General features: G+C 46.5%; 2 protein-coding genes across 3 annotated transcripts in view; both read right to left on the reverse strand.

The window, feature by feature from the left end:
• Window positions 1-12,782, reverse strand: part of LOC308169305 (retinal-specific phospholipid-transporting ATPase ABCA4-like) — a gene marked incomplete at both ends in the record, with an annotated part of 51,307 nt that extends 38,525 nt beyond the window's left edge. Inside the window, 7 exons of the mRNA XM_080543991.1 lie at window positions 384-473; window positions 5,127-5,324; window positions 8,724-8,851; window positions 10,946-11,085; window positions 11,437-11,578; window positions 12,035-12,128; window positions 12,717-12,782. Coding sequence (XP_080400117.1) covers window positions 384-473; window positions 5,127-5,324; window positions 8,724-8,851; window positions 10,946-11,085; window positions 11,437-11,578; window positions 12,035-12,128; window positions 12,717-12,782 — 858 coding nt within the window. The remainder of the gene's footprint in view (window positions 1-383; window positions 474-5,126; window positions 5,325-8,723; window positions 8,852-10,945; window positions 11,086-11,436; window positions 11,579-12,034; window positions 12,129-12,716) is intronic.
• A 1,459-nt stretch (window positions 12,783-14,241) lies between these two features.
• Window positions 14,242-24,000, reverse strand: part of arhgap29a (Rho GTPase activating protein 29a) — a 57,384-nt gene continuing 47,625 nt past the window's right edge. Inside the window, exons 17-23 of one of the 2 annotated variants that reach the window (XM_080544299.1) lie at window positions 23,094-23,257; window positions 21,897-22,085; window positions 21,264-21,401; window positions 20,811-21,043; window positions 19,880-20,198; window positions 17,695-17,791; window positions 14,242-16,797 (exon numbers count right to left, since the gene is read on the reverse strand). In XM_080544299.1, the coding sequence (XP_080400425.1) occupies window positions 15,752-16,797; window positions 17,695-17,791; window positions 19,880-20,198; window positions 20,811-21,043; window positions 21,264-21,401; window positions 21,897-22,085; window positions 23,094-23,257 (2,186 nt within the window). In that variant the 3' untranslated portion in view covers window positions 14,242-15,751. Of the gene's footprint in view, window positions 16,798-17,694; window positions 17,795-19,879; window positions 20,199-20,810; window positions 21,044-21,263; window positions 21,402-21,896; window positions 22,086-23,093; window positions 23,258-24,000 lie in introns of both variants that reach the window. The other variant, XM_080544298.1, reaches the window with a different exon arrangement.

The following is a 24,000-nucleotide window of genomic DNA, read 5'->3' on the forward strand; positions in this document are numbered from 1 at the left end:
CAAGCGACAAACAAGAATACAGCCCCACCGACAGGATGTCACCTCCATAGAATGTCTCCTGTCTCCATCCCCCCTCTCCCCCCTTCACAACCCCCCCCCCCCCAACCTGTCATCAACCCCTGGGGACCTCACCTGTGCCAGCCCTCACTTTTATGGCCGTCCAGACAGATTGCCTGATGATTGATGTATGTTTGGGGTTCCATGGCGAGACTAGAAGGGGTTTGGCTGGTTTTAGCCTTCCTCATACGCACAAATGATATCCCCGCTGTCTGTGTTTACCTCAAAACTCCAACAGGGAGGAAGCGGTGGTTTCCTGAGATCTAAAAATATGGGACGGGGGGGAACCTTTGAAAATGGGGGGGGGGGGCTGCTTTGGACAGTACCTCTTGCAGTTTTTCGGAGGCAGCAGAGAGGACTCGGCTCCATAAGCGCCAGTCGATGCCAGGGGAGTGGTTATCCAGCACCCGGGGGAGCTGGGAGGAGGAACACAAGTGTTCAAATTGATTGTAACAATAAACGGCTGATTCATTTCAATGGTTATAACGGACCTATTGCTAAGCCACGCCCCCTTTGAAAACTCAAAACCGTGACTGAATGACATTCAATTACTTACAATGGCGGGAGTTGGAAAATGTCTGATTTCTGATTTACCACAGCAAGTAATAGACATGTTTTTTAAAGACGACAAGAATATTTTGTCAAGAAGCTTTTCACCATCAGATATTAGCGAGTTGTTTGTCCGAGTTTTCTGCCTGGAGTGACTTTTGCTGTGATATGATTGGACAATTTCTATTTTGGGTCGTGGCTTAGCGATAGGTCCATTCCAATAACAAGTATTATCACATGTAACAGACGTCGTAGTTTAACTTTTTTGAATTGGGATACAGGCTACTTCACGATTGTGAGTATTATTCAAATGTTGTATACGTGATATGAGAAACCGCAGACATAGAAATAAGAAACTCATTCATTTAATTTCCCACAGATGAGCAGTAAATCTGCTGAGCAGTGCTTTGTCGTCACACAGCGTATCCTGAACGCAGAACCTTCCAGTAACAGTTTCTTCCAAGGACCCTTTTAACTGGGGATCTTGCAGCGAACTCAGAACACAATGGGGCTGAAGTTCAGGAAATGACGCGCGGCAGTGACATTAAACTCCGAAATAAGACATCCTTCCTCTCTGACATTCTCCACTATCTCCTGAGATCTGGGCTGGTTTCACAGAAGGGGCAGGTGTGGGTGTCTGAGGTCGTGTGTGTGTGTGTGTGTGTGTGTGTGTGTGTGTGTGTGTGTGTGTTTGCGTGTGTGTGTGTGTGTGTGTGTGTGTGTGTGTGTGTGTGTGTGTGGGTGTGTGTGTGTGTGTGTGTGTGTGGGTGTTGGGTGGGTGGGTGTGTGTGTGTGTGTGTGTGTGTGTGTGTGTGTGTGTGTGTGTGTGTGGGTGTTGGGTGGGTGGGTGTGTGTGTGTGTGTGTGTGTGTGTGTGTGCGCGCATGTGTGTGTGTGCGTGCGTGCGTGCGTGCGTGTGTGTGTGTCTGTGTGTGTGTGTGTGTGTGTGTGGGTGGGTGTGTGCGTGTGTGCATATGTGTGTGTGAGTGTGTACGTGTGTGTGTGAGTATGTGCGTGTGTGTGTGTGTGAGTGTGTGCAGGACAGGGACTACGACACTGTACAGTTGTACAAGACTGAATGTTGAATGTTGTGCACTGTCAGTGTTGGGTCTGCTACATGCTACATGCTACATGCTTGGCTCTCTCCCATCGGTTTGTGTGGAGGAAGGAAGAGGGCAGCCTGTGTGGGGATGTTGTAGTGTTAGCATCCCGCTGCTAGAAACACATGAGCAGGCCAGGGGGTGATTACAGAAAGCTCCCTGGAGGTTTAGTGGAGGAGGAAGGTGTGTCCAGGCTAAGCTCATTATTGAAAGAGGCCAAGTGCTTCGCTAACACCAAGAACCCAACAGGTCCCTCCCTTCAACTCTTCCTTTTGCTTCAATTGTTCACCCGTGCTATTCTCATCCATTGGATTGTGCTTTAGGTCATTCTAGAGTGAAATGGACAGGTGTATCTTAAGGACAGGACAGGACAGGACATTGCACATACCTCTTTGATATAGCCTCTTTTATATATCTGTACATGACATACTGTACATAAACTAACATAACTGTACATAGCTCATAACTGTATATACCGTACTTGCCATACTGTACCTATCATTGTCATTTACATGTTTTTATATCACGTTTTGCACTTCTGGTTAGATGCTAAACTGCATTTCGTTGTCTGGCAGGGGAGGCTGGTTCATTAGGGGCAATTGGACAATGCCCCACCAAAGGGAGAAGAGAGAGATTTTTTTTCTATGACTTCTAGACAGTGTTGCTTCTGAATATCATAGTCCAATCAGCTAGTGTTCTGTGGAGTATATCATAGTCCAATCAGCTAGTGTTCTGTGGAGTATGTTCCAATCAGCTTCAAGTCCCGCCCCTTTCAGGGCAACTTTCATTCTACTCGAAATTGCACTAGGCTGTTCTCGTAGACTTGCATGTAAAATCTATTTTGGTAACTTCAGGCCATTCGGTCATTTGTCTATGGGGTTTTGGGACATGCACAAAGAATCGTACGTGCTTACGTCATGTCATACGGCCGGCGTCACGTTCGTTCACCTGCTTCACCATGGCTAGTAATGTTCTGAACAACTCGGTTGAATCTTTAAAAGAAACACCGTTCAGCCGTCGTAGCAACCAGGAGAAATTAACAGTAAAGGAATTAGGACCACCCAGACCAAATTTAATTATAAAGCAAGTTTATACAAAGGCAGGGAAAATTGGAAAATCGTATAACCGAGGATTTACGAGGGGTTGGTATGAGAAGAAAACATGGCTAGCGGGATGTGAAGTAACAAATGCGTTGTTCTGCTTTCCACTACCGGACTTTGTAAACAAATTGAACAAATGGATTAGAAGGAGGCATCTTTTGTTCCCAACTTGATATTGCAACTGGACCTATTACCGAAGTCAAACTTGTGTAAGTAAGTGAATCATCTGTCCTTCAGTCATGATAGGAAAACCAAATCGATGCTGGGAGAAGGAATGGCAGACTGTATTCTGATTGTATCTTCTATGCTCTTTGTATGTTTCTATGCTCTTTGTATGTTTCTATGCTCTTTGTATGTGTCTTGGTGTAGGAGAAACGTAGGACCACGTTGGAAACAAGTGTTTCGGTACACGTTGACGTGTAGAAACTGTAGAGAGAAAATTGTAGAAATTGTAGAGAAAACTGGGGGGGTAGAGGTGATGAAGAGGTCTGTACAGGGGGGGGGGGGGTAGAGGTGATGAAGAGGTCTGTACAGAGGGGGGTAGAGGTGATGAAGAGGTCTGTACAGGGGGGGTAGAGGTGATGAAGAGGTCTGTACAGGGGGTAGAGGGGATGGAGAGGTCTGTACAGAGGGGGGTAGAGGTGATGAAGAGGTCTGTACAGGGGGGGTAGAGGTGATGAAGAGGTCTGTACAGGGGGGTAGAGGTGATGAAGAGGTCTGTACAGGGGGGGTAGAGGGGATGAAGAGGTCTGTACAGGGGGGTAGAGGGGATGGAGAGGTCTGTAGAGGTGGGTAGAGGGGATGGAGAGGTCTGTAGAGGTGGGTAGAGGGGATGAAGAGGTCTGTAGAGGTGGGTAGAGGGGATGAAGAGGTCTGTACAGGGGGGTAGAGGGGATGAAGAGGTCTGTACAGGGGGGTAGAGGGGATGGCGAGGTCTGTACAGGGGGGTAGAGCTATTCTCATGCTAAAATTTACTGTAAATCCAGATTTTAAAGTTGATATTCTTCCCCGTGGATCATGCCCCCATAACCTGTGCCCCACCCAAACATTTTAGCACCAGCCGCCACTGTTGTCTGGTACTTGTAGTCTGCAATGACAATAAAGTTGAATCTAATCTAATCTAATCTAATCTAATAATGGACCGATAACAAGATTGAGATCACGATATATATGTTTAACTATACAGTATTCAATTGTGCACTATTCTGTTCTAAGAGATTGAGTGAGATGGATTTAGGTTGTTAGAAGTTCGGGAAAATGTGTGCTGTCGATATAGGAGGTTAATGAAACCATAGACATTGTTCTTGTTCTTGTGCCAACCGCCCTGAATGAAACCCCATGTGTTTGCTAGGGGGTGCCAGGCAGTGGCACTGCCAGCTACAGCCTTGACCCCCCGCTGGCAAATCTTTGTGGGTGAGTAAATAAACAACATGGCACCCTCCCAATTGTGACAGATACTGTGCCACCCCAAGGCGGGCCTTTCATTTAGCCAGCCACACTATGGCTATGTCCAGAAAGCAATTAATGCAAATAAACACTCGATCATAATGGTTAGGTTTCTAAGCGTTGACAGAGATAAATGATTGCATATGGGAAATAGTACAGGATGAAGCATGCCATTTCCATATTTTTACGATAATGCACACACTGATATACTGATCGAATATTCAGAATTTTTTTTTTCTTCTGAGGGGCGTTTTTTTTTTTTTACATTTTTTATCAACTGTGAGGGTGCATTTAAGATAAGGAAAACGACTATACAACCTGGCTTCCATTTTTGACTTACTTTGAACGCCCACCCTGTAAAGCCTTTTTTATTTTTTCCCCATCCTGCAACTTCCCATTTCTGCCACCCTGTGCCTATAGTCGTATGTCTCTGGATGTGATGTGAGATTATTCTGATGTGATGTGAGATTTTTATTTGATTTGATTCTTGTTATTTTGTAGTATTTTATGTTTGTGATTTGCAATTCAAATGTTGTATAATATGTGTGTTTTGCTGATTGGTGTGCTTTTGTTGATTGTTCTAAAATAAGAAAATGCCAATAAATATAATTTTAAAAAATTAAAAAAGATAAAGAAAACGGGCAACTTTGACACAGGATGAAAATGTCTTACGCACAACCATCTCCTATGGGGCAGAGTGAGACTTGACAAAGGCTACGGACGAAACCGTCAATAAAAAGACACTTTTGCGTCTGGGACTAGAGTGTCTTCTATTTAATTTGATAGTATTCTGCTCCGTCGCCATCACCTCGCCTATGTTCTCTGCGGTGTGCCTTCCCTTCTTTTTCAACGCAGACTGAGACTGAACCACTAACCAGGCGGAAGAGCTTGAAGAAGTCCACGTTGGCGTAGAGCCGGTTCTCGATGACCTGGAGCTTCTGCGGGGTGAGGACACACATGGCGTTCTGGACCCCGTACAGCCCCCAGCGGCTGGGGAAGATCAGGAACCGCTCCAACAGGTTCACACTGCAGGCGATGTCCTTCAGGTGCAGGTCAGGAACCCCGTACGCAAACTGAGGAAAGGTTAGTAAGTAAGTCAAATGTATTTCTATAGCACCTATCCCAGACCAGGGGTCACAAAGTGCTTTACATATCGTGACGTTAGAATTCTAAGGTTCTATCTCCATTTTTGGTTAAAAATTGAGTTTTTTTACATAATCTGATCCATTAGGTGTTTATTAATGCCTGTGTGGTGTTATTTTTTAAAATGTTGAAATTTTTTAGTTAGTAATTCATAAAATACAAAGGTTCCATCTCACAAAACATAATGGAATGTACAAACTTTGACGCTCAGTATCTCTGACCTACCCTAAACGGAGATAGAACCTTATAATTCGAAGCTCACAATATATATAAGAACATAATAAAAGAGCAAAAGTTATAGAAGGTTAAAATAGGTAAACAAGTGAAAATAAGAACAAGTAACAAATAACAAGTGTACAACAATATCAACAGGACACAGAAAGACAGGCTTTTGGGGTTAGCCAAAAGCCTGTCTATACAGGACAGTCTTTAGCTGTTTTGTAAAAGCTTCGACCGAGAACCGCTGATCTAAGATCCGAGGGAAGAGCATTCCAAAGTTTGGGAGCCACGGTTTTGGAATGCTAGATCACCCTTGGTTTTTAATCTGGCACGGGGGACGACCAACAAACGCTGGTCAGAGGACCTGAGAGACCTACTGGGGCTGTAAGGACGCAGTAGGTCACAGACCTAGGCAGGTGCCTGACCATGGAGGGCTCTGTAAGTGATGACCAGGTTAGAGGTCAGGGTACACCGCTGAGGGGCTTTATTGCCGTTTCAAACTCACGCTCGTACACTCATAGACCGACGTGCAAACACTGACCATAACACAAGATATTACAACCGACTTACGGATGCTCAGTGTACAGGATATCAGTATATCGCTATTTCCCATGAACATCTTGTATCAGTCTTTATCGAATGGGGTATAGTCTGGACTGGTCAACCGGTTGTTCATATCACACATGCACAAACAATTGGTCACCTGATCACACACACACATACCTACACACACACACACACACACAAAGATGAGACAATAAACAGAGGGAAGAGTGTGTGAGTCAGCGGCACCGTGGGCAGCACTGACACAGAGCACACATTCCACAGGCCCCCCAACAGAGGACACACAGGAGGGGTTACACCCAGGCCGCAATGCTGCTGACCCCTACCAGAATTTGGCTGCCTCTGCGAGTGTGTTTGTGTGTGTGTGTGTGTGTGTGTGTGGGTGTGTGCGTGTGTGTGTGTGGGTACATGTGTGTGTCTGTATGTGTGTGTGTGTGTGTGTGTAGGTGTGTATGTGTGTGTGTGTGTGTGTGTGTGAGTGTGTGCGTGTGTGCGTGTATGTGTGTGTGTGTGTGTGTGTGTGTGAGTGTGTGTGTGGTGTGCGTATATGTGTGTGTGGTGTGCGCGCGTGTGTGTGCATGTGTGTGTTTGCTGTGCGTGTGTGTGTGTGCGTGTATGTGTGTGTGGGCGCGCGTGTGTGTGTGTGTCTGTGTGGGTGCGTGTGTGTGTGTATGTGTGTGTGTATGTGTGGGTGCGTTTGTGTGTGTGTGTGTGTCTGTGTGTGTGTGTGTGTCTGTGTGTGCGTGTGTGTGTGTATGTATGTCTGTTGTTCTTTGATGATCATTTATGCGACTGATTCTAGTGTTTGTTGTGTGTACCTGTGTCAGTGTGTCTGTGTACCTGTGTGAGTGTGTCTGTGTACCTGTGTGAGTGTGTCTGTGTACCAGCGTTGTGTGTGTCTGTGTCAGTGTGTCTGTGTACCAGCGTTGTGTGTACCTGTGTCAGTGTGTGTGCAGCCCCGTCACCACTTAGACTGCTGTAACACACACACACCTTAGACTGCTAAACACAAACCTAACCCTAACTGCACTGCCCCGAAGAATCCCATCTGATTAGCTGCTAGGGACTTATCCAGCCAGCACATTTCCCTGGGGCTAACAGTGTTACAGTGTTACAGTGTTACAGTGTTACAGTGTGAATTAGGCAGCCATGAGAGGGCCAGCGTTGATGAGAGCTCTGCCTTCCTCGCGCAGCATTTCCATATGGAAGCTGTGGTCTGTGGTCTGTGGTCTGTGGTCGAGGGCCGTATGGACACTGATGTCGTTGCTCTGGGTAAGGTTTTGTCTGGTAGCCGGTAGCTCCCTGTGCTTTCTCTCTCTTCCTAGAAAATTGGGGGGTTTTCCTCCCCTCTGTGAGTCAAGCCCCCGCACCCCCGCCCCCCCCTCCCCCCCCTCCCCCAGGATCAAAGGGCTACTCACCGGCCGTGACTCACCGCTACGGCATTGTTCAGATGGAAAACACATAAACAAAGGGAGAGCAGAACCCCAAATGAAATGGGACTGTGTGTGTGTGTGTGTGTGTGTGTGTGTGTGTGTGTGTGTGTGTGCGTCTGTTCAACCAGGGGGATTCCTGTGTGTGTGCGTGTGTGTGTGTGTGTGTTTGTGTGTTTGTGTGTGTGTGTGCGTGCGTGTGTGTGTGTGTGTTTGTGTGTTTGTGTGTGTGTGTGCGTGCGTGTATGTGTGTGTGTGTGTGCGTGTGTGTGTGTGTGTGTGTGCGTGTGTGTGTGTGTCTGTGTGTGCATCTGTTCAACCAGGGGAATTCCTAAATTGTGTTTTCAGGTCCCAACCAGAAGACAGATGAGATTACTAATGCTGTCTTGAAGACAGACACACACACATACACACACGCGCACACACACGCACGCACACACACACACACACACACACACGCACACACACACACACACATGCACGCACGCACACACACACAAACACACACACGCACGCACGCACGCACACGCACGCACGCACACATGCACACACACACACACACACACACACACACACACACACATACATCACTCATAACCACATGTAAAGGATTGTTTCCAGGAACAACAGAGAAGCAAGCGAGTAGCTACTTGTTGAATCTCATACCAACTCTTTCTAGTCCACAACAGAGACATCATTGTCTTCCTGAGACAACAAAATACATAATACTGAAATGTACATACATGGTAATCTCTATATTTAACATACGCCTAAAGAGTAATTACCTGGTACCAAATGTTATCTATTGAAACATGTTATAATAAACCCCTCACAATTATGATTTAATAATAAGTCATTTGTAAGCAATTTCAGTATCACAAAAACACAATCTGTCCCATTTTTCTTTTGTCAATGACTGAGAGCATCCTCATCTTCACTTAAAACACCAATGATGCCCCGGGTCAATTTGACCCGAACAGTACCAAAGGGACCAACAAGTCAACATCACACAAGGGTTAAGCCTTTGTGAAACATGGGAGGTGATCTAATCACAAGTGTCAGTTATTTCAATGTTTTAGCTCCTCTATAACGCCACATCCACTACGAGGACCTCACCTGCTCCGGACGTATCTGGGCGTTGACCAGCTGATAGACCACAGACTCAGTCAGACGGACGTCCCTCAACAGGTAAGACGTCAAGGTCTCATCATCCTTTAGAATGTCCTCCACCTTCACTCCACGACCTGGAGAGAGTTGGGGGTATGATGATATAGAAATGGTCAATGGACTGCCTTATTCCAAAGCGCTTTACAATGGTTTCCTCATTCACCCATTCGCACACACATTCACACACCAATGGTGGCAAGCTACCACGCAAGGCGCTGGCCTACTCATTGGGAGCAATTTGGGGTTCAGTGTCTTGCCCAAGGACACCACGACCGACACGTGGGGAGCCAGGGATCAAACCGCCAAAACGCTGACCTTGCGATCATTAGGCGCTGGCTCTACCTCTAGCCACAGCCATCCCAAAATAATTCAGCATTTGGCAGATGCTTTTAATCCAAAACGATTTACAATTAGAGATTACAGGGACAGTCTCCCTGGAGTCATTTAGGGCTAAGTGCCTTACTCAACACTAGTGGTGGTGCTCCAGGACGGATTTGAATGACCTTCCGATCACCAGTTCAACTCACTATCCCCTAGACCACCACTACCCCATATAGACATGAATGATATGAAGACTCGAAAGTGAGTTCCACTGAAAAACAACTTTATGAGACACAAATGGCACACAAGCGAGAGAGAGGCAGACAGAGGCATAGGATATGTCCACATAGGGGATTGAAGAGAGGGAGAGAGAAATGTATTTTTACATGTCTGTAAATGTATGTACTAATGTCTTTTTTTCTTTCTTTTTCTTTTTACATTTTTTAAATTTAGCAGACCCCTTTATCCAAAGTGACTTACAACAAATACATTTGACTAAGTAAGTGAATCATCTATCCAACAGTTTTTTTTTTTTATAGAGATTTTAAAAATGATTATTATGACACCGGGGAAAGAATACAGGGGGTAGTAGATGGCTCAGGAGGGACAGTTAAGGTGTAGGCTGAAGAGATGGGTCTTCAGTCTATGGCGGAAGATGGTAGAGGTAGGCAGGGGCTTTTCCCTTTGCTGTCCGGTAGGCGAGCACCAGGATCTTGAATCTGATGCGAGCTGCTATCAGGAGCCAGTGAAGGGTGCGAAGGAGGGGGGTAACATGAGAGAATTTGGGGAGGTTGAACACCAGACGGGTGGCAGCATTCTGCATGACCTGCAGAGGTCTGATGGCGGGGAGGCGGGGAGCCTGGCCAGGAGCATTCTATCTCACTAAGAGCTGTGGAAAGAGGGATACATGCTGCAAAACATCTCTCTGTGTGTGTGTGTGTGTGTGTGTGTGTGTGTGTGTGTGTGTGTGCCAGCCTGCGTGCCTGCCTGCCTGCATGCCTGCCTGTGTGTGAGAGAGACCGAGAGAGAGTGTATCTTTGTACACACGTGTCTAGTCTGGCGAGGGGAAAGAGCGCTACGATAAACAAAAGCAAAAAAGCATTTCATCAGAGACGGGGTGGATGTGACCTCTCCACCAGCCCTTTGGTCCTCTGACCTCCACAGTGGCACACACCATTGTCTTCACTTCCACTTTAATACACTAGGCAGCCTATAGGCATGCCTCTGTGCTACTGAAAGCCCGGGGCCGGCTGGGGCCCATACATTCCTCACTAATGGAGAGACAGAACAGGAGCCGCTCATTCCAGCGCTAACCTAGTAGGAGAGCATAGCACCGCCATGGGCCGCCCAGCATTCATTGGAAGTCATGTTTCCGTCCAATATAGCATGATTGTTTCGGTCCATGACGACTATCGATAGGTCCGTCGTTGGGAATTATTTCTCAAACTCCAACCTTTGGAGTTGTCGGTTTAAGAATGTTAGCGCTTGGAAATGTTAGCCGTGGTCCCCAGGTAGGACCATTGTTTGTGTGTTTAGTTGGAAAGGGACTGGAATGGGGGGAACGGGAAAGGGAAATGTGACTTGCTTTCTTGCGAAATAAACGTGAAAGTAAGCTGCTTCAGTTCCCGCTTACGTGGTGTGAGGGACTTTCTTAAAGCCTGTGTGATACAGTCCTGTCACACATGGTGACGCAGGGTAGGAGGGGACCCATGGGAAAAAGATAGAGTGTATGTGTTAAGTGTGTATGTGTTATGTGTTAAGTCCGTTTTTAGTCAGAGTTGCCCCTGTAGCAGGTAAAATGCATTTTGACCAGGTGTTGGTGCATTATCGGGGCCACATGAAAAACCCACCTGAGATCAGTTCTGGATTGGTCCGTAGCGTGTCCATGAAGTTGCTCATGGAGGCCAGTTCCCTCCAAAGCCGACCCAGGTGTCGAAACTCTGGGTCACTGGTCAGAAGCTCCTGGACGTCTAAGTAGAACCGAGCCAGTCTGAGGGACAGAGCAGAGGATGGGTCAAACACACATCCCGACACACACGCACTCACGCAAGCACGCACACACACACACACACACACGCACGCACACACTCACGCAAGCACGCACGCACGCACACACACACACACACACACACACACATCAGGTTCATTACACTACCTATCCATGTCATGTCATTGCGGGTTTATAATATAATATTAAATGATAGCTTGTGGATCAAATACATTGCATCTGACGTATCATTAATATCACCATATTCTCTTCTTTCATTTCACATCAGATGATTTCAGTAAAACACAACACTCACTACCCCTAGGACAACCTCCCTCTACAGGTCATGCTCACATGGAGTTGTTGTAGTTGGAGACGAGGCCGGGGGACTCTCCAGGGGTGGGGTACTGGAAACAGGGGTTGTTGGTGTTACAGAACATCCCCTGGATCCATGGCAGGATCCCTGTCGAGGGCATGGCCTTGTTGGGGAAGTGACCTGGACCGGGAGAGCAGGGAGAACATGGATGTCACTTGCGTGAGCTTAGAATTATAAGGTTCTATCTCTGTTTAGGGTAGTTCAGAGATATTGAGCGTCAAGGTTTTTACATTCCATTATGTTTTGTGAGAAGGAACCTTTGTATTTTATTAATTACTAACTCAAAAATGTCAACATTTTAAAAATATCACCACACAGGCATTAATAAACACCTAATGGATCAGATTATGTAAAAAAATAGAACTATAAGATAAGATATATAAGATAAGATAGAACCTTATAATTCTAACGTCACGACTGGTCAATAGGCCATGATGGAATAAGAACACATAACCATCAGACACTGATTTTACTGCCCCGGTATCAGCTATCAAGACAGGATCTATCACTAGAATCAAGCATCATAAGAAGATTGGGGTGTGTATCAGAAGAATGCTAAAGAGGCCCTTTTCTTACACTCATGTTGGCGATACAACGGGTTAGCTCCCCGCAGCCAAACTAGTCCAATGAACAGAACCACAGGCCACATGATCTCCATGAAGAATCGGATCTGGGGGAAAAAAACAACAAAAGCAGAGTCAATCTTTAACAGTGAAAGGAACTTGTTTTGTTCTCTTTAAGGTTGACAATGTTACCGTCATACATTTTTTCGGTTTATTTGTTTTCAAACTTAGTAGAAGGAATCTGAATGTTCATACTTATAACCGACTATTTGGGCTTGTGGGTGTGTTTGGCCGAGTTACTGAACTCACCATGGGGGGTTGAGCTTTCCCAACAATCGAAACATCAGGCTACTTCACTATTCTCCAAACGTATGTAGTCTCAGCAGCCACTAGCAGCGAAAGCTGTCTATTTCATGACCATCTGAAGGAACTATCCCTTCACAACCTTTACCTCTCCAATGACCTGGCCTGAGACCCCTCCATGACAATAACAGGGTACAGTAGATTCCTTCACCAATGTGGCCAATGTTCTTTCCCCATGTAAACATGTTTAGTCTATTTTGCAACCCAAAAAAAGTGAGGGAGCTTTGGCCTGCCCTGTCGGTGAAGAAACATCCCCTGAAAGAGGTGAGAAAAACCACCAATCTGAAATTCAAATGAACCAAGACGCAAAGTGAACAGGTGTCTGGTTCTACCTTCTGTCTCTTGCGGAGGGTCCAGTTCTTCCATAGCAGCAGTCGGACCTGACTGCCCGTACCCATGATTCCTCCTCTTCACCCCCCACACGGGTCACCACCGGGGCACAGACCTAAACACAACAACCCGTCCCATAACCATTTCACAACCGTGTCACATCCATCTCCAAACCACATTTCCCAAATCCTTAAATGTGTTTTACCCCTAAATGTGTTTCAGCTTCTCAGTCATTGGCAATAGGTTTGAACTACTCCTATTGTTCTACTATTCCAGGGACCTTCAGTAAGGAAAGGGATTCTGTCTGCTGTTCTATTCCAGTTTCTATTGCTGCTCCTGATTCAAATGTTATGTATCTTGATACTAATTAACATAGGCATGTGTATCAACAACGGGCCAGGGAAAATGGCGAGAGGGGGGGGGCTAAACGCCTTTCTAGGTCACGCCAATCAGTGTGTCTACAATGGAAGCCTGAGGGGGGAAAAAGCTTTCATTGGTTTAACTATGGACCTACTGTACTGTGACACATAGGCTAATAATAGTGCAAAACCATTTCATGCCTGAACAATCAAGTGTGTTGAAAAGGAAAAAAAACATGAATGGCTATTATGCTATTGAAACTGGGGTTTTGATTATGCAAAGTCTCAGTAGTAATTGTACATAAAAGAGCACGGAGATCTGTTCCTGAGATTCCTGTAAACAACATCACATGATTATACAATGTAAGAGGAAAGTCTCACAACATGAACAACTTTACGACCGCCATTCTTCAGGGTTTCATTGAAATGTGTGTTTCTTATCAAGAGCCAAATACACTTAAGCATGTAAGATGGTTGAAACATTGTCATTAGGCAGGCTTGCTGCAATTGTGCTCTAGTCTGGTTGCAGGTCTAAATGTGGACTTGAATCCCAGTATCCAGGTGGCCCTCTCGGAAACCGTTTGGAGAAATGATTGGACTTGATCTGAGCTAAGCAACAATGATTTGATTGTCTAAAAGAATCCAGGAAAAAACACACATCATTCACACATGGCAACCAGAACTCGTCGCCTAGCGTAGTCTAGACTTGAACGTAGAACATAAACATATCAATATCACTTACCTCAGAAGAAAACTAGGGATTGACATCTAAAAGAATAGATGTTACACGGGGTGTTCTACTGTGTATTCCATGTCGGCTGCGGACAGAGTTAGTTCCTCAGACCTTGCGAAAAGCTAATCAGATTGATTTAATCTTCTTGCCCAGAGCTTGCTCACACTCCTCACCCGTGTGTCGACCTCTGTGGCCTAATGTGCCCTAACGACACCTAATGGCCTTGATGCTGCATAATAATAATAATAATAATAATAACTTTATTTGTATAGCGCTTTTCCTGCAAACGTTGCAGCTCAAAGTGCTTTATGCTTAATGATCATTAAAACATATTGTGGATGTAATGTATCACTTTTGGGCACAGCAATTGAATTGTTGCAAAGTTGTGTGGTTTGTGCAAAAAAAGAGAGAAAAGATAAGAAGCATGTTTGAAAGTTGTCAACTATATTTTAATAAGTTACAAAAAGGTGTATGTTCTTATGTACCTGTTTGTACACGGAGAGGAATTTTAATACATTGAAACATTCTGCCACCCTTGTAAATAATATTTATAAAATACAGACGGATACACCATTTACATGAATGATGCACTTACTGTTACTTGAGCTATACATGTGAGATTATAATGGATATGAATAAAATGGCTATTCAGCACTGAATTGAATCCCATTTCTCCAAAAATGATAATAATAAAAAACAGAACAACTTTGGCCATACTTACTATTGAGATACACCTCATACGACAGGCCAGATGCTACCTCAATGACATGTAATAACAGTACTAAAAGCTTTTCAGCAGAGTCAAGCTTGATACCTTCAAGGTACACAAACAAGCTTCAAGGTACACAGACGCGGTCGACATGTGTGTGTGTGTGTGACACACCTCCTCCGGTGACTTACATGCAGACACTCCATATAAAATACCAGTGTCAATCAAGTCAAGGGAGGCCATACTCAACCATGTTACATACATAACAATCTGTTTAACAGGGGTGCAAACTTGTCACCTTTTAGCCGCTTTAGCTGTTTTTTTTAACCTCAAAATAGGTCAACAGTTTTCATAAATGTTCTTTGTTTTCAGGCAAAAAAATTATGTTGTCACCTTTTTGGGCCATCACCAGTTTGCATCCCTGGTTTAAGTTGTGATAATGCGTCATGTAAAGTTATACGTTGTAACACACTTTTCAAATGACAAAGGTAATACTGTATATTGCATTACAGAAATCTGAAATGTAAATTGCAAAGACTTGAGGAAGACTGAAGCCGAGTACGGGAAGTGCACCAAACTAGTTTTTGATACAGTGGCAATACATACTATTGTAACAGTTGAAATCATACTTTTTGGCATATAACAATAAAAATACAGCACATCAAAACTTTAGATATGATGTCTTCTGAGTAAAACTTAATTGCACAGTTAAATGAGAAAAATATGAACAGATATGCTGCCCTGGCATTTATTTGTATTGAGCAAGTTAAAAGTATACACAGTATCTGAAATCATGGTTTCAACTTTTTGGGAAATTAACCATTTACAAAAAACATTTGCAGTGATTGGTATTTGAAGCATGTTTTGATTATGTGGCTCTTTTTTTTTTAAGTTGGAAGTTGTGTAACTGAGAACAGGTGATGTAACTTTCAAAAACACAAAACCGTATAAACTAAGTGCATCCTGTCTTCATTTTGGGGACCTTAAGGTACAAATTGTTCCGTCCAGGACAAAACTGTGGAACACCAAAACAGATAAACAAGGAATATATTAATATATTCCTATATATATTATACACAAACACTTCCGTGGGTATTCTTTTCACAGTTCATGAAATCATTCGAAGTGTTTGTCTTTTTTTTTTACTTATACAAGATTATACACATCAGACCATTTGTCCATGTCATAGATGGGTGAGTCTGGAATGAGAATGGGTGGCCAGTGGGGTGATGGTGGTCATACAAAATGGGCCTCCCTGTGCTCAAACTCTTGTAAGCGCCTGGGCCGTAGTCTCTGGTACACAGGCTTAGTCTCGCTTTGGCTGAGCTCCTCCGGGCTGGAGCTGGGGGACTGGGGTTGGGACAGCGAGGGGGCCGCGGACGGACCCTCGAGGTCCTCCTCCTCCTCCGGCTCGTCGACAGACACCTCCAACCCCACCTCTATTCCCAGCACTTCCTCCTCCTCCTCATCCTCCTCCTCCTCATCCTCCTCCTCCTCCGCACTGTTCGCTGCCGTCCCACGCTGACAGAGCTCCGTGTTTGCGATTATTAATTGCGTTTTGGCCTTGTTCCCCGAGGGGGGTTTGTAGAAGGTTCCGGGGGGGGGCTGGAGAGTCCTGGGGGGTCTGAAAGCTGTGGGCGCGGGGCTGTACTCGCACACGTTCTCCTCCCTTCTCAAAGTCCTCCCGGGCCTCACCGCGATGGTGAAAGGTCTGTTGGGGTAGAGCGCGCCGGTGGGGCTGCTACCATCGAAAGAGAAAGGAGATTTCGACGACGGCACGGACACAGACAGACTACTGGTGACGGTGTCCCCGTCCTCCTTGTCTATTGGCGGGTTGGCCGTGACCTTAGCTGTCCTGGTGATGTCGTAGTGCTTGTACTGCTTGTCCCAGGTCCTCCGGAGCGTCTGGGTGTCGATGAAGGTGCTGCGGTAGTGCGTGCTCACGCGCGACTTTGGCTTCTCGTCCTCCGACACCTCCTCGATGGACTGGTCGCGGCCTCCTCCTCCTCCTCCTACTCCTCCGGTCCCGTCCTCGTGTTCGTGCGCGGCGGCGTTGCGTGCGTTCCTCTCGTCCACGGTGTTTTCCGGGTTGGGCGGCACGCGGTCCGCTGGCAGGCTGACAGGTCGGGAGATGAGTTTGGAGCGCGGGGAGCGGAGCTGGACCCGGGTGGTGGTGACGGTGTGGTTGGTTCTGCTGAGGCCAGAGCGCTCCCCTGCTCGCTGGACCTCGGGGACGCTGGCCGACAGGAGCCTGTTGAGGCTCTCGGCATCGGCGTCCTCCGCTGAACACAGAGAGGTGTGGTTACAAACAGATGCCGTTTAGAAAGCGTTAGTCCTGTGTAACGGCAGCTGGTGGAACCCGGGAACAAGTCAGCAACCAATCAAATTGTTCAGACTTTTATTTCCGAAAAATGTTAAATACATTTCAAACGTTGTTGAGAATCAATGACACATTCGCTAGTCGAGCCAAAATATTGCAATTCAATGGATTCGGTGAGTAATCCCCCACTGCTATCTAGTTAACTATAACACTACTTTACATTGTTTGCAGGCTCACAAAACAAGCTGTGTTAGTTGACTAGCGAGTGTGTCATTTGGTTTTCAACAACGTTGACATTTATTGATATTTCTCCAGTATAAAAGTCTGAACATCAGATCGGCTGCAGATCCCGGGTTCACCAGCTGCTGTCACATTTGAAAAACGATAACCGTGTCATGACCGTGTCATCGTTTTGTTATGACACAGAACAGCATGACAGCATAACAAAAGTATCATGGCAGCTAAACCGTCATATAGTACAGTACAGAATATCCACCGCAGAGTGCATCTATAGCAGGGGTGGGCAATTATTTTTTTCCTAGGGGGCCAAATGAGCAACTGAAAATATTTGTGAGAATAAATGGGCTTCAAAATAAAAGCAATGCGGTTTTAGTCCACCCATAAGATAATTAGAAAATATATTAATATAATATTTAAATATATATATATACTGTATATATATATATATTTATTAATATAAATATTTAAAATATAATTATTATTATTATTTTTTAATTATCATGCGATCTTTCGCGGGCCGGCCAGAATCAGAATCGTTGTACGGCCCGCGTACAATGCCCAGGTCTGATCTATAGGGTTAATCTAACTCTCTAGTCTAACTCTCTAGTAGGATACTGACCAGGTGCAAAGTCCCTCCCATCAGGCCTGGCCGTCACCTCCTGCAGCAGGTGGGTGGAGGGGATGATGGAGGAATATCTCTTATACACCTTAGAGCTCTGCTGCCATGGAGAAGGGACAGAAAACACACAACAGAGAGAGAGAAGAGAAAAGGCTGTTAATAAGCTATTTCAGCTGTTACAGTATGAATGAATGAATGAATGAATGAATGAATGAATGAATGGTCTTTATTGTCATTGATATAGTACAGGTACCAAACAACGAAATTTGGGAGGGGGGGCTCCCCTGGTGCTAGGAAAAAAAAACTAAAACAAGAAGGGAAAAGAGCTGGTTTACATAAAATAAAGGCTATGTACACTATCCACTATACTATACTATACAAATAAAACACTGTGCTGTACTCTATGCTATGCTATACCTATTCTAACATTTCCTATTCTCTGAACCTTATGTACCCTAGGGTTGTCATATTGCACATAGTGTTATTGCACATTCATTTAAAGTGTCGCAGTTTGCAGGTTTGAAATGTACACAGTTGTGTTTCAGTATTACACTTGATTTCAATCTAGTAGCTGCCATCAATTTGTCTAGATAGTCCAGGGCCGAGAACCTAGGTCTTTGCTGTGTTCAGGGCCTGAATGGCCCTGGGGTAGAAGCTGAGCTTCAGTCTGTTTGTCCTTGCGAACATGGTCCTGAACCGCCTGTTCGAGGGCAGCCGAGCAAAGTGTTCGTACCCAGGGTGGGATGGGTCTCTGGAGATCTTGGAGGCCTTCCTGAGGCAGCGTGTGTTGTACAGCTCTTCCAGAGAGGGGAGGGGGGCGCCGGTGATCTTCTGGGCCGATCTCACGACTCTCTGTAGCGCATTCCTCTCTGCGGCTGTGCAGCTGGAGAACCAGATGCAGATGCAGTAGGTGAGGATGCTCTCCACTGCGCAGCGGTAGAAGGCCACCAGCATCTCCTGTCCGATGTGGTCTTTCCTGAGGACTCTCAGGAAGAAGAGCCGCTGTTGTGCCTTCTTGATGATGGCTGCTGTGTTGTTCTTCCAGGACAGGTCATCCTGTATGTGCACCCCCAGGAATCGGAGGGTTGAGACTCTCTCCACGCTCCCTCCATCGACGAGCAGGGGCTGGACCTCAGATTTTTTCCTCCTGAAGTCCACGATGATTTCCTGGGTCTTTGACTGGTTCAGCAGCAGGTTGTTAACCTTGCACAGCTTGCTCAGCTGCTCTACCTCATCCCTGTACGCCGCCTCCCCCCCCCCCGAGATGCAGCCCACCACGGTGGTGTCGTCTGCAAACTTTACGATGGAGTTGCTGGGGTGGACGGGGGTGAAGTCGTAGGTGTAGAGGTTGTAGAGGATGGGGCTTAGCACGCAGCCCTGGGGGGACCCAGTGCTGAGTCTGAGGGCTGTGGAGGTGTGGGAGCCCACCCGCACCCTCTGGGGGCGGTCAGACAGGAAGTCCTTGATCCATGCACATATAGAGTGTGATAGTCCCAGGTCTAGTAGTTTGGTCACTAGCCTGTCTGGAAGGATGGTGTTGAAGGCAGAGCTGAAGTCCACAAAGAGCAGTCTCGCGTAGCTGTTTCCCCTCTCCAGGTGGGATAGAGTGGAGTGGAGAGTCGTCGCGATGGCGTCCTCTGTGGACCTGTGGGCTCTGTAGGCGAACTGGTATGGATCCAGGTTGGGCAGGAGGCGTGTGACTATGTGGGCCCGGACTAGTTTCTCGAAGCACTTCATGATGATTGGTGTGAGTGCCACCAGGCGGTAGTCGTTTAGGCAGCTCACCGTGCTGTACATCCATACTGCATGGGGTATTATAGAACCAAAAAAGGCCAGTACAAAGGTCAACCTGATTTAAATTTAAATTTTCATGATGACGGTATGGAAATCAAACATTAACGTGATTGAAACCTCGGGGGTTTCACCCCTGACTTTCTCAGGGTTCCCACACCTTCTGAAACATCAAATTCAAGCACCTTTCAAGGACTTAATTCCCTCAAATTCAAGGACCCAACACAGGAGTTTAGAGACAGACCTAGATGAGAATTTATATAATAGATATAATAGCTCACAGACAACAATAAAAAAGTGAGTTGACCTTTTTTTTCTCAAATTCACAAACTTTCAAGGATTTCAAGGACCCGTGGGAGCCCTGCTTTCTGTCGCCCCCCCCCCCCCCACTCACCTCCTTGATGTCGACCAGAGACTTGGAGTGTCTGCTGAGCTGCTGCTCCTTCTCCTGGGGGGTGAGGCCGAGGCGGGGGTGGGGCTCCTTCAGGGGGGAGCTCTCCCCGGAGGGACCTGGCAGGGGGCTGTGGGGGGCGTCAAAGATCATCTGGTAGTGTCTGACGAGCAGCTCCACGATCAGGGCCTGGTAGGGGTAGTCCACCAGGGAGGAGAGAGACACCTCCGCGTCCGTCTGTCTGGGCTTGATCAGCGTGGGGCCGAAGATGATGCCCAGGTTGCTGGCGGTCATCTTGTTCTCCTCAGCCTGCTCTGTGACCCTGGAGGGAGAGGAAATCACCAAGATATCAAGCTGTATACAACAGTTAGCTCCGACCAAGTCATTTGATTGGACAAGAGGCATTCCATGAGTGCCGATATACAGTATAACAGCACTGGGACTCTTAACTATTATGTATCACTCCGAAATGACCGTTAATACAAAGTAGCTAGCCTGCAGATGTTTGTGTTCAGGTTACTAGGCAACAGTCCAGTTGCGGAACTATTTTTTGTTGACGGAGCCAAAATAAATGATTAAATAAACAAACAAATCATAATCTGTTGTCGCTTATTACTGTTAACTAATACATCGCGCTGTAGAACTGTTGTATAAAAGCAATATCACACTCGAGGCCTCGTACCTACGACCGGATCACAGCCGTGCTGATATTCAGTATAACAGCACTCCCTCTCGTGTGATATTGCTTAAGTATGTAATACTCATATTATGTGCACATTATAGGTCCGTGTGGTTGTCGTTTTAGGATACATCATCGGAAGCATGTGTGCTTTGTATGCTTGCCTGCGCACATTTCGGATCCTGTGTGTGTGTGTGTGTGTGTGTGTGCGTGCATGTGTGCGTGTGTGTGTTTGTGTAAAGCGGTGAGCCGTACCTGTGCAGGTGTTCTATGAGGAACTGCAGGGTCTTGTAGTGGGCCGCGGGCAGCTGCCGCAGGAGGTCTTTGATCTTGAAGAGGACCCGGTTGAGCTCCACACTGACCTGGGGGGGCTCGCAGGCGGGGGTCACCCGGCACGCCTCCACCTCGTCCACGATGATGTTCTGACTCTCTTTGGCCAATCCGATGAAGTCGTTATAGTAACGGAACAGGATGAGGGGCTCTGGAAGCTGCAGGGAGAGAAAATAAACATGGACGTTTCTATTTAAACTGGAATGACCAAAATACGAAGACAAATATACAACCAGAGATGATTGGAACGGAAGAGGTAAACATTGGAGAATACACAGTACAGTAGAAATGCTGGTAAATGGGAGGTAAATATTATTGAGACTCTAAGCATCGACTGTCCTAATTCTCGCGGGTGACCGTTTGCAGTGAAAAGCGTACCTGTCTCAGGTAGAGTTTCAGCACGTTGCTGATGTCGTGGGGGTAAAGGTCGGAGAGCTCCACGAGGTCCTTGCCGTTCTCAAACGCCTGGCACAGCTTCTCCACCCGAGACTTGGCTCCGTTCACGCGGTAGATTCCCTGTGTGCAAGAAAAACAATAACAACAACAACAACAGAAGGTTAACACAGGGTTCCCACACCTTTTGAAACATCAAATTCAAGCACCTTTCAAGGACTTTCAAGACTCAATTCCCTCAATTCCCAACACGGCATAGTTTGAGACAGACCTAGATTTGAATTCAAATGTATATAATAGGAACTATCCGCTCACAGACAACAATTAAAAAGAGAGGCTTAAATGTGTGAACACTAGATGGTCTCTTGCCATCTCTACCACAGCACAGCAAAACAATATGTGTAAAGTTAAGCAATACAGAGACTTATTTACTAGTTGACGAGCTAAGTAAAACATTTTTGAATATATATATACCGGTAGATTTTTTTAGAGAGAGAGAGACAAAGAAATACATTGAAATTCAATTGAAATTCACAATGACATCTTAAATACTCATTGACAATCGTATCAGGATTTCGCAAACAGAAGTATATCATGACGTTATGCTAATGACGTTACCTTAATATTCAGCGCTCTGTTCTCGATCTCGGAGGTGCACTTCCTGATAATGAAGGGGATGCCGTCCGGGTTGTCCTTAGCAGCCTGGGTGAAGTCGATGCCGAAGAGATGCAGCCGCCCCTGGAGCTTCTTATGGCCACACTGGATGGCCAACGTCTCCAGACACTTCTTATGACAGGCCAAGGAACACTGCAGAAACACCAGAGGAATCATCCATCATACATCGGCCCTGTCGTATCAGCTCGTGACGTTAGAATTATAAGGTTCTATCTCAATTTTTGGTCAAAATTTAGTTCTGATCCATTAGGTGTTTATTAATGCCTGTGTGTTGTTCTTTTTTAAATGTTGACTTTTTTGTGTTAGTAATTAATAAAATACAAAGGTTCCATCTCACAAAACATAATGGAATGTAAAAACTTTGACACTCAATATCTCTGAACTACCCTAAACGGAGATAGAACCTTATCATTCTAAGCTCACGAGCTAGCGTTCCAGAACCATCTGAATAGCCCCCCGTGAAGCAACAATCTTTCATTGTCCTGCTCGATGTAGCACAATATTATCTCAAGATTTTCATAAATATGGAATGGAACTCTATCTTAAAATAAGCCACGTTGAGGAAACATTCTGGTGAGAGGGGTGTGTGTGTGGGGGGGGGTGACACCAGGTCTCTACCACAGGGGTGACACCAGGTCTTTGGTTTCTACTGTGCATCCTTTTTTTGTTGTTGATAGAGTCCAAGTATTCAGTGCTGGATTGTGGGTGTTGATGTTAATCTCAGTCAGAGCAAGTGGGAACCTGTGTGGACTTTCAATCTCTGGCAATAATGTGTGCATGTGTATGTTTTGAGAGTTTGTGATGTTAGAATTATAAGGTTCTATCTAAATTTTTGGTCAAAATTGAGTTTTTTACATAATCTGATCCATTAAGTGTTTATTAATGCCTGTGTGGTGTTATTTCTAAAATGTTTACATTTTTTAGTTAGTAATTAATACAATACAAAGGTTCCATCTCATAAAACATAACGGAATGTAAAAACTTTGACGCTCAATATCTCTGAACTGCCCTAGACGGAGATAGAACCTTATAATTCTAAGTTAACGAGTTATCTAGGGGGAGTTGAGAGCCAATTGGAAGATACATTTCTGTTAATACAAATGCAACAATAAAGTGATACGTCTGTTGTAGAGTGCTCACCTCCTCACACTCTGCTCCGTGGAACACCACCAGGCTGTCACACTCACGGCACTTGGAGGGAGCGCGGAGCTTCCTCAGCTTGTGTGTCTGGGCTGCTTTCGACATCTGGGTGTTCCTGAAGGGACCAGGAGAGCTGGCTGTCTCTGTCACCATCTCACTAAGACCTGGAGGGAGGGGGGGAGGGTGGGGGAGAGAGGGAGGGAGGGAGGGGACGGAGGGAGGGTGAGGTGGGGGTGTCAGTATATATTAAAGTACTTGACTCACTCAAGTGTTATACAAACTCTCTGTCTTCGTAATGAAGACCATTCTGAGCTCTACACACTCACATCACGTGATCAAAAAATGTCTACCTCTCCCCCAGCCTCCCTCTCCCCCAGCCTCCCCCTCCCCCAGCCTCCCCCTCCACCAGCCTCCCTCTCCCCCAGCCTCCCCCTCCCCCAGCCTCCCTCTCCCCCCAGCCTCCCTCTCCCCCAGCCTCCCCCTCCCCCAGCCTCCCTCTCCCCCAGCCTCCCCCTCCCCCAGCCTCCCTCTCCCCCCAGCCTCCCTCTCCCCCAGCCTCCCTCTCCCCCAGCCTCCCTCTCCCCCAGCCTCCCTCTTGCCCAGCCTCCCTCTCCCCCAGCCTTCCTCTCCCCCAGCCTCCCTCTCCCCCAGCCTCCCTCTCCCCCAGCCTCCCTCTCCCCCAGCCTCCCTCTCCCCCCAGCCTCCCTCTCCCCCAGCCTCCCTCTCCCCCCAGCCTCCCTCTCCCCCAGCCTCCCTCTCCCCCCAGCCTCCCTCTCCCCCAGCCTTCCTCTCCCCCCAGCCTCCCTCTCCCCCAGCCTCCCTCTCCCCCAGCCTCCCTCTCCCCCAGCCTCCCCAGCCTCCCTCTCCCCCAGCCTCCCCAGCCTCCCTCTCCCCCCAGCCTCCCTCT

The sequence above is a fragment of the Nansenia antarctica genome (genome assembly GCF_963989245.1).
Source record: "Nansenia antarctica genome assembly, chromosome: 13".
Lineage (NCBI taxonomy): Eukaryota > Metazoa > Chordata > Actinopteri > Argentiniformes > Microstomatidae > Nansenia > Nansenia antarctica.